Consider the following 21,944-nt stretch of genomic DNA (forward strand, 5'->3'; position numbering starts at 1 on the left):
GGCAAACTAAGACTTTACAAACACAACAGGGAACCATTGCTCAGTGAAGACAGTACAAGGAAAAGGGCTGAAATCTTCACTGTCAGGATTTAGCTCGACAATAGGAAAAGCTTCCCGGTGCAATATGTGACTAAGAGGTAACTAAGAACTTTCTCTGGAAATACTGAAGACTGTGGGAGGCATCTTTCTGCCTGTAAGGTTAAATCCCACTCTTCCTAGAGGCAGGGCGATGATTCTGAAAAACCTGCACATTCCCTGCAGAGAGGAGAAAGTAGAAAGTGCATAGACAAACCTAACTGGGGGCAGGTACCGATAGAGTTACTCTATGTTAAGTCCTGAGCTTGTTAGAACAATGCTGTGTAACAAACACATTTTTACACTGAAATCCAGGGACATAAACCCCACTGGGGCTGAAATTATGGGAGTTCTCTCTCCAGCCAGATGAATAAACAATAATGCTTTTGTTTTAATTATTTGTTTGATCTTCTCCTCCAGCAGGTCCAACAGCAAGCTCCTTTTCTTATACATATTTTTTTTTTTAATTTGGGGAATTGGAAAACCTTTGATTATGGTGGTACAGCCTGGCTACCTCCTGGAGTCCTTGCTGCTAGAATTCCTAATGTGAGATGCAGTTTCTCTGCTTGTGTTATCTTTAAAGGAACTCCAGTGCGGGGAAGCAATTCCCCTTTTCAGTGGAGGAAGACGAGACAGGCTGAAGTTGATAGTATTTACATCAAGATGGCAAGACTGACTGAATCACAGAGCAGACTGTGTTCTTTGGAAACAGTTGGATTTCCTCAGTGGCAAGGACTAAACAGAGCAGAAGGGAAACTGAGAATTGGTCGAGGGGGGACCAGTGAATCTCGTAGAAACAGTTAGGAATGAACTCATTTTCTGTTTTATTTCATTACATGTTCCTCCGGGCTGGAGATGCCTCACTTATTCAAGACCTGTTTATCTGCCTGGAATAAACCGTCGCTTTCATCTCCGCCTCATCTTTTCTCTCCTTCCCCACCTTAGGCATTTCTCTTGTGATTGACACTTCTACCTGGGGGTGCCGAAGGGAAATGAGAACAGGAAATATGTAAAAATCCACCATCTTCGCAACTCATTAGCAATTAGCGGCTCCTCTAAGGGTGTGGACAAAGCCTTTGGAGAACGATTATTGGAACATGAAGGCAGGAGGTCTCTGTTCTTCCTCGAATTATGAGACGTGTGTGCTGCACTCTTCAATGGGCATACCCTGAATTCTGCATCATTTCCAGGGAGCTATCTATAATTCACCCTCTCTCCTCATTCTAGAAAGCACATAAGAATACAGAAAAGTGAGACTGACATGATTCCAACATTATTCTAAAAATAATCTTGATTTTGATCTAATGTAATTTTAAAAAGGAAACATTCATCATTCACAAAACTTAATTATTACCCAGCATTTGTTATACTTCTAACAACGGAGGTGACACACCAATGTGTAGAAATTTCAATCAGTACTGAGTACTGACTCTCACCCATAGCCAGTGACGTAATGTCACCTAGTACTATGCTGGCTGGTACCCCCTTCATAAACAGTATCATCTGCAGCCAGGTGTCGCCAGAGTGGAGCCATATAGTCAATAAGTGTTCCACAAGACGATGGCTTACGCCTTTGAGACTGGAAAAAAATGTTGCTACAAGCCAGAAAAAAAAATCCCCAGTAGAGTGGATGAATTCCATTAAAGTTTAACCAGAAAGCAAATGCCATTTTTATCTACTGATTTTTAAGAGTCAGTGAGAAAAGTCTAAGGCTCTCGAATATGATAAAATTACACTTCAGAATTCAGACCATAGAGGACACTCAATAACTTTATGATAAAATACTATCAGTAATACTCAGGGGAAAAGAACAAGTAAAATGTCCAAAATTACTATTCTGCTAAATCTATCCCCCCATTACCATGTACACTCCTTGAAGACAGGGATTTTTGTTTGCTTTGTTCATTTTCATATCCCTGCCCCGCAGAATTAAGCCTAGAACAGATAGGTGTTCAATAAATAATATTCGTTGAATATGTAAATCAACCGATCAGACCAAAACAAGCCACGCACTTAAAGTTTGAGAAAAAAGTATAATTGTTTATCAGGAAGTCTGGCAGATAGGCATTTGTCTTACCTCATCCCTACCTCATGTATTTTAATTGCTATGGAAAAAGCAACTCTTAAAAGACTAAGATTTTAAGAAGTTTTCTGGTAACTTCCGATTAACCTTATGTCCTGCTTACTTTACAGGTAGGGGTTTCTCTTTTCTAATTTTCTCATTCAGGTTTTCTAGGTATTGTCACCCATCACACTTATAGCCAAAATTTTCACCTGGAAAGAAAGCAGTCTATGCAAACCCAAAGGGACATAAATAAACACAGAGATGTTTCCTTGGCTAGATATCTTAATGAATGAACTCTCAAAGCCACAGGCACGATGATTAAATGCTATTTTTCAAAAAGGAAACTCACAAACCAAATCTTGAGCTATACCAAGAATTGAAACCATTCAAGTTATCTGACATTAAGTGGCTTGATAAGGGGTTCATTTGATGAGGAGATTGGGCAGACTGGGACAGCTAAATTACACCAGAAAGAAAACGTAAAGGCACAAACTCATTTTCAGCAAGTCCCCTAGGCTAGTCAGGTAAAGAGCATTTATGATCACATATTTTATTTGCTTTTGCAAATGAGTTTTGCGCACCTGAATTTTCGTAAATGAGTCTATGGGCCCTAAGGAACTTTCAGATGGTAGCAAACAGAAACGTTAGTTTGTTTTGGTCACATTGTTAATATTGGTGCTGCCTTTACAAGAGACAAAATGAAAATAAACTACTGCACCTAGGGAGCCTCAGGGAGAGGGAAGATTTAACTCCTGGAAATTATTTGTTTTTATTTGTCCTGTGCACCCCAGGATAGGGCTTCTCACCATCTTCTCACCTTGCAGAAAGCCCTTGTCACATTCTAGAGGAGTGATTTTCTTCTGCCAAAACTACCATGAAATTAAATATGAACAGCAGCAACAGTGGGTCTAACATTCACCAACACGTGCATGCTCAACATATACAAGGGGAACTCGGGGAATGCAATCCAGAAAAGAACTAAGCGTTAAGAGCAGCCAACAATCTCAGGCCACTAGGATGAAGAGACACAGGCTAGGGTCTCCAAGAACTCCAAGTTCAATCCCATGTATCTTGCATCTTGATCAACAGGGACCAAATGTTGCTGACCACTGGGCCCTGACCTCCCTCTTTCGGTAGCAGATGAGGGAATGCAGTTTTCCTACAGTTCACAGGCCTAATAATAGCATCCATCCATCCATCCATCTAACTGTAGCAATAACAATAATATAATAGCACATGACATGGATTTTGTCATATAGTGCTCACCTTATACAGCAATTAAATGACTGTTTATGGTTGCGACTGAGGCTTATAGACATAGTCATCTATCCAAGATGAAACAGCTAGTAAGTGGCATAGCAGGTACTTGGATTCAGGAAGCCTAGCTCTAGAGACCCCACTCTAAACCAACACACCTCAGAGCAAGGTCTTGAGTACCTAGCATTGAGTTTGGCCTCTGTTTCCTCATTTGAAACTGAGGGAAGTAAGACAACCACACAACACAGAGTATCAGATGAGACATCATCAGCCAAGTGCCAGGGCCAATGCCTAGTACCTAACAGGTACTCGATATTGTTGGTTCACTTCCTCCAGGTGTATAGAAACGAAAAAAAAAAAAATGTCATCACTTCCCTGCAGGGTCGGAAATAGGTCTGGAGATAAAAAACCACATTCTTCCGTATAAATCCATTCACCTCTGAGACATTACTTGTGAAAGTAATTTTAATCCTTCATGTTTGTGGAAATCATTTCAAAGTAAAAATACTCATACCTCATTCTCCGTGAAAGACATTAGAATTTGGTGCAACTTCTGTCCTTGTCAGTAAGCCATACTGTGTTAATGACTTCCACAGCTGTGGGAGCCGTGCTATAATCAGACAACATCCTACTGCGGCACTGACGCACATCTAAAAAACCCACCAAGCCCCGAAAATGGAACGGAGAGACCTTTTCCAAATCAATTTTCCCTTTTGTCTTTCTTTGCGACTCTCAGGCTCCCTTCCTTTTCAGCCATTGAGTCAAACTCCAGGTAGAGAGAAACATTTGGCATGAAAATGATTCTCCCATAAAGCCTGATGTCTTTTAAATACTTACAAGCACTGTGCACTTCAAATATGTAGAGAATTCTATACAGAGAATAACTTTCTAGAAACCCATGTCATTTAATTCTGTTGCTCTTGTTTTCAACTTGTGTATAATACCACTTATGTCAAATGGAAGTAGCTATGCAGATTTTCTTTTAAGAAAACCAAAAGAAAAAAGTGTTGCCTCTTGGGCAGAAAAAATATTTAGATTCTGCAAGAGAGGGACTCCTGAAATCCCTCATGTGACCTTCCTCAGAAACTATTCAAGTCATCTGGGAAATGACCCTAGCACGACGAACATTTGGGTTTGTTCTGCTTTGCAATTTATCGCTCCATTTCAAAGAAATTAAAGCATCAACAACTGGTGCTTATGCAGGACTCACAAAGTACCTCAACAGCCGCATACATCTCAGCTTCGTTCAAAAGCTGGGAAAGCAAATCAATGGAGGATAATGCAACGGGATAAAATTAGCTCAGTCGGGGAGAAAACAGATTTGCCTTCTCGGGTGCCCCTTCTCAAACGGGCAGAGAAGAGAAAAAATTAAAACTTGGTCCCCCATCACGATAAAGCCTACAATTCATCAAGGTGACCATCTGCCAATGAAACTGATAAGGAAAATGTTATTAAGGATAAAACTTGCAACCTCCGTTAAGTTCTTTTCCCACTAAGGAAGCATAACTTTTCCCTTTCATTCTTCCTCTACCTTCTATTTATGCTTCCAATTAAGATCTGTCTGTCTAAAAATCGGTAATGTGGCACTCACGAGCCCTGTTAGTAATGTATTCCTCTAAGCTACGTTCTAAAACCAAGCAGGATCCATAAATCATGCCTCTTCTTGCATGAAATGAGAAATGCTACGGTCAACTGAAATTTCTAGAAAGGTGGAGAGGTGGAGCCACCCCAGTTATTTTTCTGCAATTTGCAATAATTGCAAATGCCTCCTAGGAAAAACTCAGCATCAGTAATCCTCCAGCTCACACGTAAACTAAATCATCACAGCTACCTATGAGCAGGGAAACCCCAGTATGCACAGCATTGGGCATCCGGAGGTAAGAGGAGGGGCAGCAAACAGCTCTACCCCGTATCTGTCTGGAGCCTTTGTCTCTATCATCCATTTCCTTCCTTTTCTGTACAAACCTATGGCTGACTCCTGCTGAGCCACCTAGTGAAGGGAAAACTGAGGAGACCTCCTGAGAAGTGAGATGTTGGCTTGGAAGCCCAATATGTTTATTCCAAGGCAAATCCATTCCACAATTATGTATCTATTCAACGTCTTAGAATGCACCGCATATTACTGAATCTTAGCCCCAGAGGGTTTCACTTGACAACACGTGGTATTTGGGGCTGTGGGTGGGAGGAAAGAAGGTGGTAAGAAAATGCCCCTCTCTGCTTTGATGGGGAGAGGAGGTTAGAATCATCACTATTCCATGTTGAATGAGAGAATTTTCTCTCTCTCTCCCCGATGGGGCTGAGTAGAAAATTCACAAGCTCGCCCAAATTGAATGAGCCTGCTGGGCTGGGTGACTGCACTTTTCAAATATGCTAGTCCCCATTTGGGGCTATTTTGTTTTAGAGTCTCTGTTTAGCTGTGTACTTACACTCCAAGCAAATGAATCACAAAGGGTGCAATTTTGTAAATCAAAAAATCAAGAAATAAATAGGCTAGCAACTAGAAAAAGCCAGAGAGGGACAAAGCCCTGGCAATTGTTTTTCAAGCCTCAGCCCAGCTGTGTTTATTTCCAGCTGATATATATCCCACGAGGGTCAGGCTTCGGGTGGGAGGAGATGAGCACAGGGCCTGAGAGAGCAGAGCAAAGTCGCTGTGCAGGGCGAGCACGTGGCTCTAACACGCCAGGGCCAGGCAGATGTCCTGGGCGCCTGTCCTGGGCGCCTCAGAGAGACAGCGCAGCCTTGAAGTCAGACAGGCTCCATAGAGTCTGAAGTGTATTAAGTACACACAAGAAATGTGCATTTCAAATATGCTGAATTCTGTAAAGAGAAGAATGACTTTTTAAAATGCCAAGTCCCTTCGTTCTGTCACTGTTATAGTCAACCTGTGTATGATGCCACCTATGTCAAAGGGAAGTGCTATGGCCACTTCCAGACCAAAAAGGAGAAGAAGGAAAGAAAAGATGTGCCTTCTTGAGCAAAGAAAGACATTTAGATTCTATAAGAGAGGTACCCGTGAAAGTGATCTTATTCAGAAACTATTCTGGTCACTGGGAAATAAAACTAGAACTACAAAATATTTACTTTCATTCTACTCTTCAATTTACTACTCAATTTCAGAGAAATTAAAGCATCAACAACTGGTGTTTATGCAGGTGACACAATCTGCTGTGTCACCTTTAGTAAGTTTCTTAATGTCTCTGAACCTCAGTTTCCTTATCTTCAAAATGAGAGCAGTAATGGCACCTATCTCAAAGGCTTATTGTGAGGCTAATGAGAGACCATAAGCAACGTGTTTAACACAATGTCCAGCACGTGGCAGGAATTTAACAAAAGGAAGCTAAAACTGCCTGAGCCTGACGGCTGAGAAGTCCAGCTTTGGTGAACATTTCTACCACCATCAGCCATTCAGAAATGAGTCCAACACAGCCCAGCCACCATCTGCTCCCTTTAACCTTAGCTGAGACTCACTGGCCTGCGAAGGCATTCGAGAGAGTCAATTTTTCAGACTGAAGAAGCAAGCTGTGTGCATGAGTTACCTGAAACTGTAGTGTACACACACACACACACACACACACACACACACACACACACACACCCCACACACATATTTTTTTAAAAGCTCCTTTAACCCAGTCCATCATGGAGCCTGAAATTCCCTAACTCGTTCACTCCTTAAGATACTTTGTTCATTTTAGGTGAGCTTAACAGACGATTACATGGAATCGAGGAACCATCAGCTACTTAACACTTGATAATAATAATCATATCTATCACAGATTCAACACCAGTTTGTACCAATCAGCCCTGTAATCATTGATAATCCTGCCAACCATACAAGGTAGATATTGTGCCTATTTTAAGATGAGGGCACTGAGACCCAGAGACTAGGTCAGTGCTCACAGCCACAGAGCCTGTAAGTGATGGAGCAGGAATTCAAACCCAGTTCTGTTTAGCTCCAAAGCCTATACATTCTGCCACATGTTCCACTACACCATGCTACCTCTGCTTTCATGAGAATTAGTTCTGCAGAAAATGCATTAGTACCCACTGTGGTAGAGCAGTTAGGGAGGGTCTTAAAGAAATAAAATTAAACACAATTTAAATGTATTTGGTAGCCAGCCTCCAAGACAGTCCCCAATGAACCCTACCTCCTGGTATCAATGCCTGTGCGTAGTCCCCTCCTGCAGTGTATCAGAGTTGGGCTATGAAACCAACAGAGTATATCAGGAGTGATGGTAAGTCACTTCTGAGGCTAGGTTATAAAAAGCATGGTAGATTCTGCCCTGTTCTCTTTTGGACCACTTGATTTGGAGGAAGCCAGCTGCCATATCTTAAGGACACTCAGGCAAGAAACTATGACCTCCTGCCAACAGCCATGTGAATAACCATACTGGGAGCAGATCTTCCAGCCCCCGTCCAGCCTTCAGATGACTGCTTCCCTGGTCAACACTTTGACTCTAGCCTCATGAGAAACCCTGATGCAGAACCACCCAGCCAAGCTGCTCTTTAATTCCTGACCCTCAGAAACTTTGTGAGATAATAACTTTGTTGTTTTAAGCTGCCCAATTTGGGGGTCATTTGTTACACAGCAATGAATGATACAGTACAAAAATCAGACGGAAGTCAGGGCTTAAAGAAAGCCTTGGCCAAGGGGAGTGAAGAAGAGTATTCACCAAAGGGTAATAAAAAGATCTGGTGCATGAGGATAGACAAAAAGGAGACATGGTTTGAAGTGAGAAAAATATTGTAACAGTAGTAGCAAATACTTATACATCAGTTCCTGAGCAGTGTTCAAAGTGTTGTTGATATATTAGCTCATTTAATCCTTACAACAATCCTACAGAGCAGTGGTAGAGTTATCCCCACTTTACAGATAAGGAAACTGAGGCACAGAAGACAAATAATTTGCAGGCGTCATTCAGCTGGTAAGTGGTGAAGCTGGAATTCACCCCAGGCAGTCCAGCTCCAATTTCTGCACTCTTAACCACTCCACACACTGTCTCTCAGATCAAAAGAGAAACTGGAGAAAGCAACAAAAGCCCTCCAAGTGGATCAGGGGTCTGAGTAAACCCCAAGCTTTTGGTCTAGATTCCTTCACTATTGTTTTGATAAAGGTAATAATAAAGTACACCATAGAGCAATGTTCCATTGATTTCATTTTACCCTTAAAACACTCCCGGGAGAGAGGCAGAAGAGATACTATTATCTCCATTTTACAGAGGAGATACTATTGTCTCTATTTTACTGAGGCTGAGCGATGTTAAGGAATCACTTGGATCCCTTAATCTGAAACTAAATGAGTTTTCTTGGCAAATTAGGGAATTTTTCAACTTTAAGCAAATTCTGATATGTTGGAACTCCCTTGTTTACCTTACTCATTGATATTTGCATTTACCTGTTTACATTTCAGATTCCATGGGCTAACAAAATAATAAATCAAAGAGGAAGCAACCCCATGAAAAGAACATGAGATTCATATACCACCTCGATTTCAACCAGAAGAAAACACATTCATAACAAAACATAATCACAGTAGTATTCAATTTAAGCAAACAAGAGTGGCAAAATTAAAGTCAGAGCTCGGGGCCTCTTTCCAAGACAGTAAGATGGATTGAAATAACTACGGCTACCCTCACCAAAGATATAATTAAATTAAATATGCATGCCCATTGCTGAGGAATAATCATTACAGTAGCTCCCAAAGAAAAAGGTGTTTATATCTAGTCAGTTGAAAAAATATATATTACTGAGTTTTCTTCCCCAACAATACAGCAATGGTGAAACCTACATACAGAAATATAGCAAAGCTAATGCCGGGCTTAAAATATGAAGGTGCCAATGGCAGAGAACTGGAGGGTTTCAGACAAACCTAACAGCTACACTATCACAGTCCCCCTCCCCCAAGCACTTCCATTTCATCTGAACTGCACATCTATAGGCTCTTCATACTGTCTAATCACCAGGGGCTTCTTTTTCTGTTTATACTAGGATTTCTTTTACTTGGGTGGAGGAGGACTGGGTGTGATCTGCCCGTTGTCTCACCGATTATTTTAGAAACAGTGCCCTCCCCATCCACAGCCTTCCTTCTCAGGTCTGCTATGGAGAATGATATTTACATTAATGAATGTTTCCTCTGCTGTTAATGGTCAGGCAGTTAGGCCTTCCAGACCCTCGTGGCCCCGCAGCTCAGGTCTGTCTGCAGGCCTCTGGGTAATCAATCCTGTTTCTTGGCAACGCTGTCAATCAGAAACTCCCCTGAGTGGCACCTATCAACAGTTCCCAGCAGGCTGAACGTCCCCACTCCCTCTCCCCTTTAGGTTTCATGGTAACACAGACTTTGAGCCTGCTGTTGTCCCATCATGGAGTGGAATTTGTTTTCATTTTTCTCTGCTTGTGTTGATTCTTTCCCCCTGCTTTATCCTCTCAAGGCTATCATAGAAAATACAGTACTCAACATGAATTCCCCAGAGGGCTTCTTGGCCGTGGTTTCAATATACATTATTCTGTATTTCTCTTCTTTTCCTTCTCTTGATCTTTTGACACCTCAGACTCCATCCTGCCAATTGCTACAACACCACCACCAAATACACCACCATATATTGGACTTCTTCTCAGTGCCCATAAACCCGAGCGAATTACCAACAGGGAATTGAGTTATTCTCCCCATGTCCAAACAGTCCCTAATTTTAGTATTACCAAACTATATTTGCAGAGACGGCGCATGCTGGATTTTTCAGGACCACCCCAATTTCAGATAATCTTCTCTTCAAGCCAGCGTGGTTCCAAGCTTTGGTTTGGAAAATCAGATCGCAGCACGCTGCCAGAAGCCACACAAATGAGCTGATTTTAAGTAATTATTGTATTGACGTCTTTTTCCTTTGCTCACTCGGAAAGCCATCAGCACTAGAAAAATACGTATTGCAAGTAGAAATTGCATCTTTATTTTCTGTTAAACCAAAAGGAAACCTTCCTTACTGCACGGCACACTGGAGACCGTGGCTCAGACCCACTTGGGTTTTGTGAGCACCTGTGCCCCACTCCACCAGCACTATTGCATGAGCTTGCACGCGCATGTGCGCGCGCGCGCACACACACACACACACACACACACAATGGCTAGCCCTTATCCATTCTCAAGGTCATACTCAGAGAAGCCACAGCAATGATGGCATGAGGGGCACTAAGGAATGATCCTTTTCTCTCTACTTCCCTCAAGTCTTAGGTTTGTGTTTTCCAGGATTAACCACTCCTGGCAGGCACTTTGCTCACACTGTCCACGTACAAGAAACACCTAAGGCAACGGGCGATCTGTTCTCACTATCTTGGCAGCTTCCCGCACACACAAATGGGAATACGATCGATCGCTTTCTATGAAATCTCTCCATAAAGAGCGAGGTTGGTCAGCACGAAAAGTATCAGTATATGAGCAGCCTTTAAATGAGAAACTGGAGGAGTTTCCTTTCAAGGATTACTTCTAAGGACGTTTGAGCTATAGTATTTGCTAAGGTGGAGCATAAACAATGGCGTTAACATAGCTAAAGAATAAACCAGTAGATCAACAGGAAACTGAAGACAGCCTGAGGAAAGGGAGAGGGAGGATGTAGTAGCAGTAACAGGCACTTATGATCACAAATCATGTGCCATCTCCGTGCCCAACACAGCACATGCGTTCTCTTTCGTGATCCTGACATACGTCCCAGATGGAGGACCTGAGAGGCAGAGTGAGGCTGCTCACCCAGCTAGGAAGCAGTGGAGCTACAGCTTGAACCCCACATTGCCTGACTCCAAAACCCTAGGTTTTAATCACTTTGTTACTCTACGTAGCCAGCATTGTCCAGGGGAGAGGGTTAATGTCCTGGATTCCAAACTCCCTTAGCTAAACACCCTTTGCTTTGACTCTGTATCCACCGAATAGTGTAATTTGGCCTCTCTGGGGTCATGACTGGGGGAGTTTTGTGCATGCTGTCAGAGTGGTTTCTCCCTGTGTAATGATGAATTGGTGGTGCCCTGCCTACCTCAGCCTCCTGAACTAAGAGTCAGGCCCCTCCAAACCGGGACCAGATCCTGGAATGCTCTACCTGCATGCAGCCCTCCTTTGTATAAAACCTCCACCACGTCCAACCTCCAGTTCTTACTTTTGTCTTCCATAGACACCACACCTCAATTTCACGCTTTAGCTGAGGGAAAATGGCAAATGCAAACTCTTGTTAACACTTTGAGGGCCTCACCCTCCATTGTTTTAACTATATGCTCTTTTCCTCTCCTCTCCACATAAGTATGTTTTCTTTAAAACCGCCCATTATCAATGTTCCTTGAAACTGGTTGACTCATACATACCAGTTTTATTAGTGCCACCACATTACCAGCTTGTCCTTGTCCAGTTTCTTGGCTCTAGTAAGAAGAAATAACTAATATTTGAGGTAGTCCCTTGGTCACCATGCTAACAAAATCTTTTATGTACATACATACATATTTTGTTCTTATATATATGATACATTACATACAGCATCTATGTACAAAATACATTTTTATCTATCTGTTTTATCTAAAGAGGAAGTCTCTGCCAAGAATTGAGCTTTTACCAAGTCCTAGGCAGGTCATGCCCCAAAGGCCTGTCCTGCCTACACTCATCTATGCAGATATGACCTGATTCCACAGGGAGGATCTGTGATCCAAGGGGTACTAGTATTAAAGCTCCATTTATCAGGGCCTGATGTGAAAAAGTGAATGTGGCCAATCAGAGTCCTCTCTTGGCATTTGCCTGGGAAACACTGGGAGATGGATCTAGTGAGTGATGGTGCTGAGGGTAAAAAGGGGGCATGAGGTTGGGCTCAGGCCAGGACAAGCCGTGAGCATGCTGACGTTGTGAGGGGGCAGAAAGTCACAGTTGTCTAAAGAGGGTCGAGAGCCTGCTTGGAACAGAGAAGATGGGGCTGGAGTAGACACACGTGGAAAAGCGTCTGCCAAAGAATCTTGGTTTTCATGCTAATAAGCATGGTGGAGAAAGAATGAAGGATGTCTGGGAGAAGGAAGAGAAGAGCAACAAAGCATCAAAGGAGGTTAGAAATGAGCAAATGACTGTCAATCAAAGGTGTGGTTGGGAATCCTCTCACTTTGCTTTAAGCACCTATATGTCAGATTCCTTTAAAAAAAAAAAAAAAAGCAAACACTGGTACCGGCTGTAACACGTGTAATGTCCTAAATTCTCACCAAAGACAAACCTGCCCTACAGGACAGTCAAGATTCTCACTAGTCTCAACTAGAATAAGAAAGGCACTTCCCTACCAGGTACGGATTTACGTTTTGTTCTGATCAGAAGATTCATGTAGGTGATCACATACCAAAGGAAAGACTGACTGTGCTACAACGGTCTGTAAGCTTTATTAGTGTGAGCAGAATAAATAGAGGCCTAACATCCATTCCAGCTTTCTACGTGTGGCCTGCGGTCACGACCACTGCATTGTTGCCGGTCACAAACCTCCTGTCACTGCCACTTAGCACCACGCACTATGCACAGTCCTCAGCCCCGTCCTGAGGCTCTCCAGTTCCACCCCAACACTGATCCCGGACTGGATATGAAACTCTTCCATAAACCCTCCAGTTTATGGGAAGCTTTCCTTTTCCTGTAAAGCAAAGACATTTCTATTATGGCTTCTTACATGAGTCTTTTCACCATTCTTGCTGAATCCTCTACTTTCACTGGGGAAGCTGGACATGGAAGGGCGTTACTGAAAAGTCAAGTCAAAAGTAAAATTAGGAGGCTTCCCTGGTGGCACAGTGGTTGAGAGTCCGCCTGCCGATGCAGGGAACACGGGTTCGTGCCCCGGTCCGGGAAGATCCCACGTGCCGCGGACTGGCTGGGCCCGTGAGCCATGGCCGCTGAGCCTGCGCGTCCGGAGCCTGTGCTCCGCGGCGGGAGGGGCCATGACGGTGGGAGGCCCGCGTACCGCAAAAAAAAAATAAGAAAGTAAAAAAAAACACAGGTAAAATTAGGGCTTCCCTGGTGGCACAGTGGTTGGGAGTCCACCTACCGGTGCGGGGGGCACGGGTTCGTGCCCCGGTCCGGGAAGATCCCACGTGCCGCGCAGCGGCTGGGCCCGTGAGCCATGGCCGCTGAGCCTGCGCGTCCGGAGCCTGTGCTCCGCGGCGGGAGGGGCCGCGACGGTGGGAGGCCCGCGTACCGCAAAAAAAAAAAAAAAAAAAAAAGTAACATGAAAACACTTTCCAGGCCCTGAAGAGTGTACAAAGATGGCTCCTTGCCTCAGCTGAGCTATGAGTACAATGGTGAAAACGTAGCACTTGGTATGTGGCCCGCAGCTCTCATTATTTTACAATTATATCCCGGATGTCAAATGTCCGTGTTGGCTACAGAGCTGGTGAGTGTTTAAAATGGTTCATGTCTACTTTCTGCAAAAGTTAAAGTGAAGAGAAGACAGGTCTTTTTAACGCAGCATGTGTTTTTCCTAACTCACCAGCAACAAGTCACAGGAAAGAGTTACACAGGTACTTACTATTTATAACCCATGGCTACATCCACAAAATACTTCCTTCTCTGTCGATAGACATTGTCTTTAAATCCCTTAAACAGAAAAGAGATTAAGTTATTTAACAGACTGCCAAAAAAATTAGCTGCAGAAGACCTAAAAAAAATCACTGTGATGTTTATTGAGTGTCCAATTCAAATGTAATTTTTTTTCCCTTGGATAACCACCTTGATGACACAGGCAGAAGCGAATTGTACTTACAGTAAAACCTCATTAAATTTGGGCTGTCTTAATTTGGGATGTGTGGGAATTCAGACTAAAGTTAACCTTTCCATGAAGTAGGCAGAACGGCTTAGTTAAGCAAACTGATATTGTGAAAAATATCCTTTGGTTTTCAAGTATCATTTACATGTAATTGATCTTAATTACAAATTAATCTTATCTGTTCATTAAAATAGGTCCCTTTAACATGGATTTTTCACTAAGAACCTAAATTTAATTGCTTTGTGTAAATTACCAATAAGTGTACATGTATTAAAATTCTATCATTCAGAATAAATCAACACCCCAAATTAGGATGAATAAAGAGGTTTTGCTGTATGTTATGAGTACAGCCACACAAATGCAAAATCGATTACAAGGGATCCACGCACGATAGCAGGCTAGCTCCATTCCCCTGAGTTCCTATAGCTCTGACTAGTCTTCAGCCAAGTTCAAGATTTTACCCATCATCATGCACTTGGGAAATTAAACATCCTGTCTGCCATTCTCCCATCAAGTGGAATCCTTCTAAGAGGACTTCCTGGTTTACTCAATCATCTCCTCTAGTCAACAGACTTTCCATTTTCTTTTCCTTCAGGTAGTTTCAGACAATCAGTTCTTTCCAGGGTTGTTTGTTCAGACAGCTGGAAGCCCAGCAGGAGTTGTTTCAATCTAACTTCTTACCTGCTCAACCCTGAAAACCCAAAGGGAAACCAGGACGTGCTGACCAGTCTGAGAAGGGAGGCCAGGCAAGGAGACAAGCTGCAGGGGTCGTGGGCTCTGGAAGGAGAACTGGGACAGGCCTACAAAGGCCTGGACTACCTCTGCTCACCCAGTGTCCACTCAGACACTTACGCAAGGGGGCTACTCAAGAGGAACCTCAGCTCAGAGAAACTCGTTCTGTTCTCTCTTCCAGCTGAAGGAGAACTGGCCTTGCGGTCAGAAATCTTCACAGGACCGTATGCTGAACAGAAACAAAGAACGTCCATTGCCAACAGCCTTTCTCTCAGGAAAGACAAAAGGTCACTAACAGAGGGAGACAGCGAGTGCCCTGAGGTCACCCAAAGGCCCTGCAAAAGTGAAGTACCCCCGCCCTTAAAGCTAGAACTTTCTTTCTTCTGCTACAAATTGGGAGTTTTTAAACAGGAGTTCATAGGCAGGCTTGCGGAGCCTTCAAATGTGTATATGCAAAATTCGTGACCATAGTTACAAAATGTGTGACCACCTTTACAAATGGGTATGTGAGCTAAGAAAAGGTCTTATGCCATAGAGGGTAGACATGGTCGCTAGAAAGTATGAATTTCAACACTCACTAGTCACACCAAGCAACCTGGTGGTGGTAAACAAGAATTCCAAGCACCTTGATTACTCAAAAAGAAAGCAGCCCGTGACAAAAGGAAAAGAGTTATGTGAAAAGCTCAGCATCTGTTCCCTGGTTCCTGCCAAACCGGACACCATGGTAACAGCACCGTAATCTGCTGGGCTTCCCAGAGAATCTCGAGTATCTCTCCTTGGCAAACACCTGCACCTTTTCCAGGCATGAAAGAGAGTGATTTACTCATCATGCCTCATCAGCCTAGTGTGGCGGTGATTACACAAGTGTTATGGGTGAACCAGAGCTTCCAGCATTGAACTGTGGACTGGCAAAACAAGACAGGGATGCTAGCTACACTAGCGATTACAGAGACAAAGCATTCCTTGGCCAGCCATTCTAAATTGATGCCAGGGATAAGGTTACCAGATAAAAATAGAGAACACCCATGCAATATTTGGGGCATACTTATACCAAAAAAAATTTGTTGTTTATGTGAAATGCAAATTTAACTAGGCATCATATATTTTTATTTGCTAAATCTGGCAACACTAGCACCCAGAGAGTATCTGCTGCACCCTTCCTCTCTCAATTTAAATCAAGAGGAACTTGATTTAAATCAAGACCCAGCTGGTACCCAAAAGTGCTCAGCTGAATGTACGTTGGCTATCCCAAAAAGTCAACCTGGGGGAATACTGGAATCATTTGCGGAGCTTTAAATAGCACTCCAAACCTGGACACATTCCCAGAGGTTCTGATTTAAGCACTCTGAGGTGAGATCCTGGCACAGGAAATTTTTTAGTTCTCCAGAGATTATCTGAATGGAAAGCTAGGGCCGAAAATCACTGAGTTAGGACATTAGTTCTCAAACTTTAGAGTTCATCAGAATCTCCGGGAAATCTGTTTAAATGCAGATTCCAGGGTCCGTCCCTGGAAGTTCTCATTCAGTAGGCTTCAGATGAGCCTCAACATATTGCATTTTTAATAAGCACCTTATGCAGGGACGTTGACTCACACTTTGAAAGACCCTCTCAGTGTAGATCCTTGCTACTCAAAGTGTGGTCCGCAGCTCTCCACTGTAAGCCTCAACTGGGAGCTCACTAGAAATGCAGAATCTCAGGTGCACCCATCTGCATTTTGCAAAGATCCTCCACGTGATCTGTTTGTCCATTAAAGTTTAAGATGGATGGACCTACATATTTAACCCTTTCTAGGGAGCCTCAGCAGCCTGACACATTCCAAGCCCCTTCTGAGCCATCTCAGCACAAGAGTGCCATCCTAACGTAATCATCCCTGCCTTAGGACTGGAATTATTCCCAAGCACAAAAATTCCTTAGAAACTTTTTTCTATCTTCATCAAATAATAACTTATAAAAAACCACCAACTTACCAATATCAAATTGTGCATAATGAATATTTGGTGTGCTTATAAAAGAAATACATACGGTAAAAAAAAAAAATGATGAGTGAGGTAGGAGATTGCTAAGTACTTGCAATTATTTCAAATGGCTGCATAGAAAATAAGAGAAGGTATCATAAGGTGGGTGTAATTAGGAGTAATGGAACAAAATTAAGCCCAGGAAAATTTATGCTGGGTATTAGAATAAATTTTTTCACAGCAAGGTCAGTGGTTCCTGTGGTTGTTCTGACCCCCTTCTCCAGGCTGAGTAATTTCCAAACTAGACTAAGGGGAGCATTTGGAAATAAGAGGTTAGCAAAAAATCCTTTACTGTCCAGGCATTGATCAGGATGATTTAATACAGCATTTCCTTTCCTGGAATTAAGCATTCACTCTTGCCAAAATGCTTTCCAGTTGTTTTATTAACTAGGCTTTTCAAACACCCCCTTTGAGCTCAATAAGCATTTTATTTCCCCCTTTTACATAAAGAATTTGAGTTGCAGAAGTAAAGGAACTTGCCCAAGGTCATCCTCCAAATTAACAGCTGGTGTCTGGGCAGTCCTGTTACTGCTAAGCTCTTAAATCAGGCTTCTGTGCTAATTCTGACTCCTCTGAGGTGGAAAAGGGGAAGATAAACAAATGGACGATTATTAAAAACACTTCTGAGTATTTTTCTAAAGTTCAGGAGCTTACAAGTGAACTGCTGGGAATTATGCTGGCAAATATAACACACTGTGTCTTTGAGTGAATTCAGCTTTTTGAAAATCATGAAATTGAATTAGGTTTTTTTGACCATTTGTTTGAATGGTATGCTATGAATTGGTTTGAATTTGTATTTTTGCCAAAAGACTGGTTCCACTGAGAAATTCCCTCTTGCTGAAGTTGTCAGTTTCCTTTAAAGCAATGGTTCTCAAACTGAAGTGTGGGCTTGTTCAAACCAGCTCCCAGGTGATACTGATGTGGTTGGTCCCAGGACCACACTTAGAGAACCACTGCCTACAGTCTCACTATCAGATTTCCAGATATCCTCCATTTAAATAAAATGAATATCTGAAAACCATTACCCTCAGACCACAAAGTCTCCTATAAGCATGACCAATCTGCTTGGGTTTCACCCTTTAATATGCTCATTTTTAAAGAAGGGGCACCGGGGGAGGGGGGAGTTGCTTGTAACAAATGAGTATATTGATTGCTTCTCCCAGACTATTAACTGTACTTCATTCCGACCATAAAGAAGCTCCAGGCCTCTTGTATTAAATAAAAACTGATGTAAAGGGGGAGAGAGGGAATAATGGGAAATGCTTACTACATATCATATTTCTTTAAAGGTGGTCATTTTTATTGGAGTAGAGGAGAGATGGCGATAAATAGATTCAGGGTAGATGGGGAAAGAGAGGCATCTTCCATTATGGTCTTATTCTATCACCCTCTGCCTTTCCACTGAGACTGAAGTCCACCACATTACTCTACCCCTTACTACCTCCAATCAAGAAAAATAGCAAGGAGAATTTTACTCTCTCACTGAGCCCCTTAATGCCTACAGTCCTTCCCAGTTTCCCAACGAGGTGATCAATTTCAGTTCATTGTTTTTCCAAGGGTCACCATCTTCAAGTATTTTTCAGGCTGTCTAATTCTGTTGAAATATTCTCCAAGGTTTATACCCTCCTCCTCTCTCCAACCCTTTTAAAAATAAATGCTAGGTGGAAATGCCATCCTTCTAACCTGCTTCCAGCCAACGCCTATGTACAGGGAAACTATCATTTTAAAGTCTGCTCTCAGTTTTGGGGAATAAATAATAAACTGCTCTATAATACAGCATTACAGCACAGAAGATGGCACACTGCCTGGCAGACGGGCAGAGCTGGAAGAGCACATGTGGAATGGATTTTACTGCACACTTACTGGGTGATCGGCATCCAGCTCAGAACCATACATGAGAACTCTGTGAGAACATTTGTCTAACTCAGAGATCTTCCGGGGAAACCAGGGCACATCCTCTAGCTCTGCTGGAAACACAGTGCAGGTTCAAAATATTAGCTCACAGATTGTATTTTCCCCTTTGCAACATTTGTCAGATTTGCAAAATCACCCGACAAGCAAAAACTGGCCTTGCCTTCTTCCTCTGTCCAAATGTTCTCTGGCGGATTCAGCGTCACAATCGTGGTTTGAAATTTCAGTGACTGAATGAGCTCATTGAATTCCGTTTTGCCACACTCACAGTCCACAAAGATTTCAACTTCCGAACTTCTTCGCCGAGATTTCCTGGACTCAATATGAACCATATTTACATGTTTTTCCTGTGGAAATATAAGCAACATCTCTTAATCACCTTCAGGGCACAATAAAAGGGATGCCATGGGCTGCTCTTGTCCAACTTGTAAGCAAAAAGGTACCAAGTGCCCACAAAAGAGGAAAAGACAACCTTCTCACCGTTTGCTTGACTAAAACATGGAAATGTTTTCCAACCATTGTCTCTATTAATAAGAATAGTAACTATGTGTAGGATTTCCTGTCTCATTTTTAACAAGGGGAGGACATTAAGATATATAAAGGGCCCTATAAAATGTGTGATAATTATGAACTTTATCATTTCCCAGATCAATCCACATCCCACTGGTGGTATGCATGATTGTTTGGGAGGAAATTAGTTTATTGTCATATAATCCCCAGATTTATTTATTTTTATATATTTTCCAAAAAAACCTAAAACTCAAACTACTGATTTTCTGGTAGTATCTCTTTTTGAAATAAAGCTTAAAATCTTGGAAAAAATAATTAATAGTATGAATAGCAGGCAAATGAGGCAGAAACTGGGAAGATGATATGAAAATGACTGAAGTTTGGGAACCACTGGCCAAGGCGTGGCCCCATTGTAGGGGAACAAAAAAAAGGAAGCAAGAAAAGTAGCTAAAAAAGGATCTCTGCAGGCAAAAAAAAGAAGAAGAAAAAGAAGAAGAATCCTTAATGGAACCACTTAGTAACTGGTCTCTTTCAGCAACCTCCAGGCTAGCTTCATCCAAGGATATGTTGCTGCAACTATCACGATGGATTTCATGGGTAAAATCTCCTTACAATAGGTGTTCGTAGAAGGGCAGAAATTTAATACTTAAATCTCAGGTTTAAATTTTCCCAGTGATAGAGTCTTCCTTTGTCCTGAGTTAACTGAAGACTAAGTTCTCCTCTCCACCCTAACCTACCCCCAAATAAGCGGATCCCTCCCCATCACTCCATGATACACTCTGATTATCAGCATAATTCCACGTTCAATCCTGGATGACCTCAGAATTTTCAGCACAGCAGCAGATAGGCAGTTTCCGGTACCAGACTAAGATAAAATCTGATGGCATCCTTCTCTGTATAAAGAAACTAGTCTTTTGACCAGGACACTAAATGCTCTATTTCTGTTTTTAATAACTTTTGCAATAATGCCCTATTTTCTAAATCGGCAGATAATAAAGGTAAGACTAACATTAGGTTCAAAGTTCAAGAGTCTTCTCACACACTGTGTCACTTTGGGCTCTTAATGTCCTTTGGTTGAAGCAAAGTGGATATTTTTAGACAAGGAAACTGAGGTCCAGATGGATTAAGTGATGTAACTAAGACCCCATGACTAGCTGATGGCCGAGTGAAAACTCATGGCTGCTCACTCCTTCTCCAGGGATTTTTTCCACTGCACCCAGCTGTCTAATTGCATTGCCCTGCCTTTGGGAACTGTACGGAGACAATGCTGGATGATATAATTATGCGTAAAATATTTCCCCAGATTTCCATTACCACTCTTTATGGTGCCTGATCCTTTCTTCAAGATCAAAAGAGAACAAGGAAATATTTGCAAAAACAGGCTGCTAATTCCCCCTCTATGGTCATCAGGGAAGCATCACAATAATGCCTCATATCTGTACCCTTTACAAAGCACTTCCACTCATATGATTTCATCACAACAACCCTGTTAGGTGGGAATTATTACTGCTATTTTACAAATGAAGCAATTGAACCTAGGAAGCAGCTAGTGATTAGCCAAGCCAGGAGAACACAGGTCTGAATCCTCTGACTGCAATTCCAACCCTCTTTCCACTGCACCAGCAGCCCAAGGCACCATGCAGAGCTAGGCTCCCTATCCTACAGCTCTAATCACAGCCCGTGCCCCCACACAAAATGCACTGGCAGAGGAGGTGCTTGCTGAAGGGTAGGGGAGCCATCAGGTGTGCCCTGGCAAAAAGGCAACAGTTCTCCTGGCCTTTTATAACCTCCCCCTCAACGGGGCTCTTTCTTGAGCTTACAAACCACCCACCTGGGCTTAGGAAAAGGCTACTACATTTCTACAAGATAAAAAGAGAGCTAGCCCTAGCTCATATATAAGGAGAATGACTCATCTTTACAAAAGACACATTAAGTTCTTGAAACAATGGGGCTTCGGGGAATATCGAGTACCTATACTAATATATCTCATTTTATGCAATAAATGTGCTCTAGGACATGTGCACGATTCAAATATGAACAAATCAAATCAGGCTGCAGGCTCTTGATGTTTAAAGATACCCTTTGACCGCTTTTGTGTTTGCATTTCCAGGTGTGAGGCTCACACCTTTTAATTACCGACTTCCTCACCTGGCAACAGTGTGCAGAATTACTAATAGGCTGACGCTGAATTAATAAAACACGGTTTCCACGAATCTGCTTATTTCTTTGTTTGACAGACCAACTTGTCTTGTAAAGCCTCATGAAGCTTGGTTCCTTTGAAATTTGCAACACATTACCCAGAAATGGTTCAGTAATATTTTGTAACAGATGACAAGTTTGTAACCCGGCACACAGACGGTTTTAAAGTTAGATAATGATATTTTACATTCACCTGAAAGAGTTTCAGTGCTTTGACCAATCCACCAACTTCATTTTTCAAGGAGAATACAACTGCCATCTTGCTGCTCTCGGTAGCAGTGTCACTTTTGCTGCTTCCCTTGTTGCCTTTTTTATCATCATTTTTGCCAGCGTTAGTTTTATTTAGCTTCAAGAACGTAGAAACACACACACACAAATATTAGTTAGGATTCCAGAGTTCTCTACAACTAGATTCTTTTTCAGACATTCCAT

At 42.4% G+C, this 21,944-nt stretch overlaps 1 protein-coding gene across 1 annotated transcript in view; it reads right to left on the bottom strand.

Moving 5' to 3' along the window:
* TPH2 (tryptophan hydroxylase 2) overlaps nt 1-21,944 on the bottom strand; it is an 89,554-nt gene that overhangs the window by 65,281 nt on the left and 2,329 nt on the right. Inside the window, exons 2-5 of the mRNA XM_030866255.2 lie at nt 21,706-21,858; nt 18,967-19,150; nt 18,756-18,856; nt 13,909-13,976 (exon numbers count right to left, since the gene is read on the bottom strand). Of these exons, the coding sequence (XP_030722115.2) occupies nt 13,909-13,976; nt 18,756-18,856; nt 18,967-19,150; nt 21,706-21,858 (506 nt within the window). The remainder of the gene's footprint in view (nt 1-13,908; nt 13,977-18,755; nt 18,857-18,966; nt 19,151-21,705; nt 21,859-21,944) is intronic.

This window comes from Globicephala melas, chromosome 10 (genome assembly GCF_963455315.2).
Source record: "Globicephala melas chromosome 10, mGloMel1.2, whole genome shotgun sequence".
Classification (NCBI taxonomy): Eukaryota; Metazoa; Chordata; class Mammalia; order Artiodactyla; family Delphinidae; genus Globicephala; species Globicephala melas.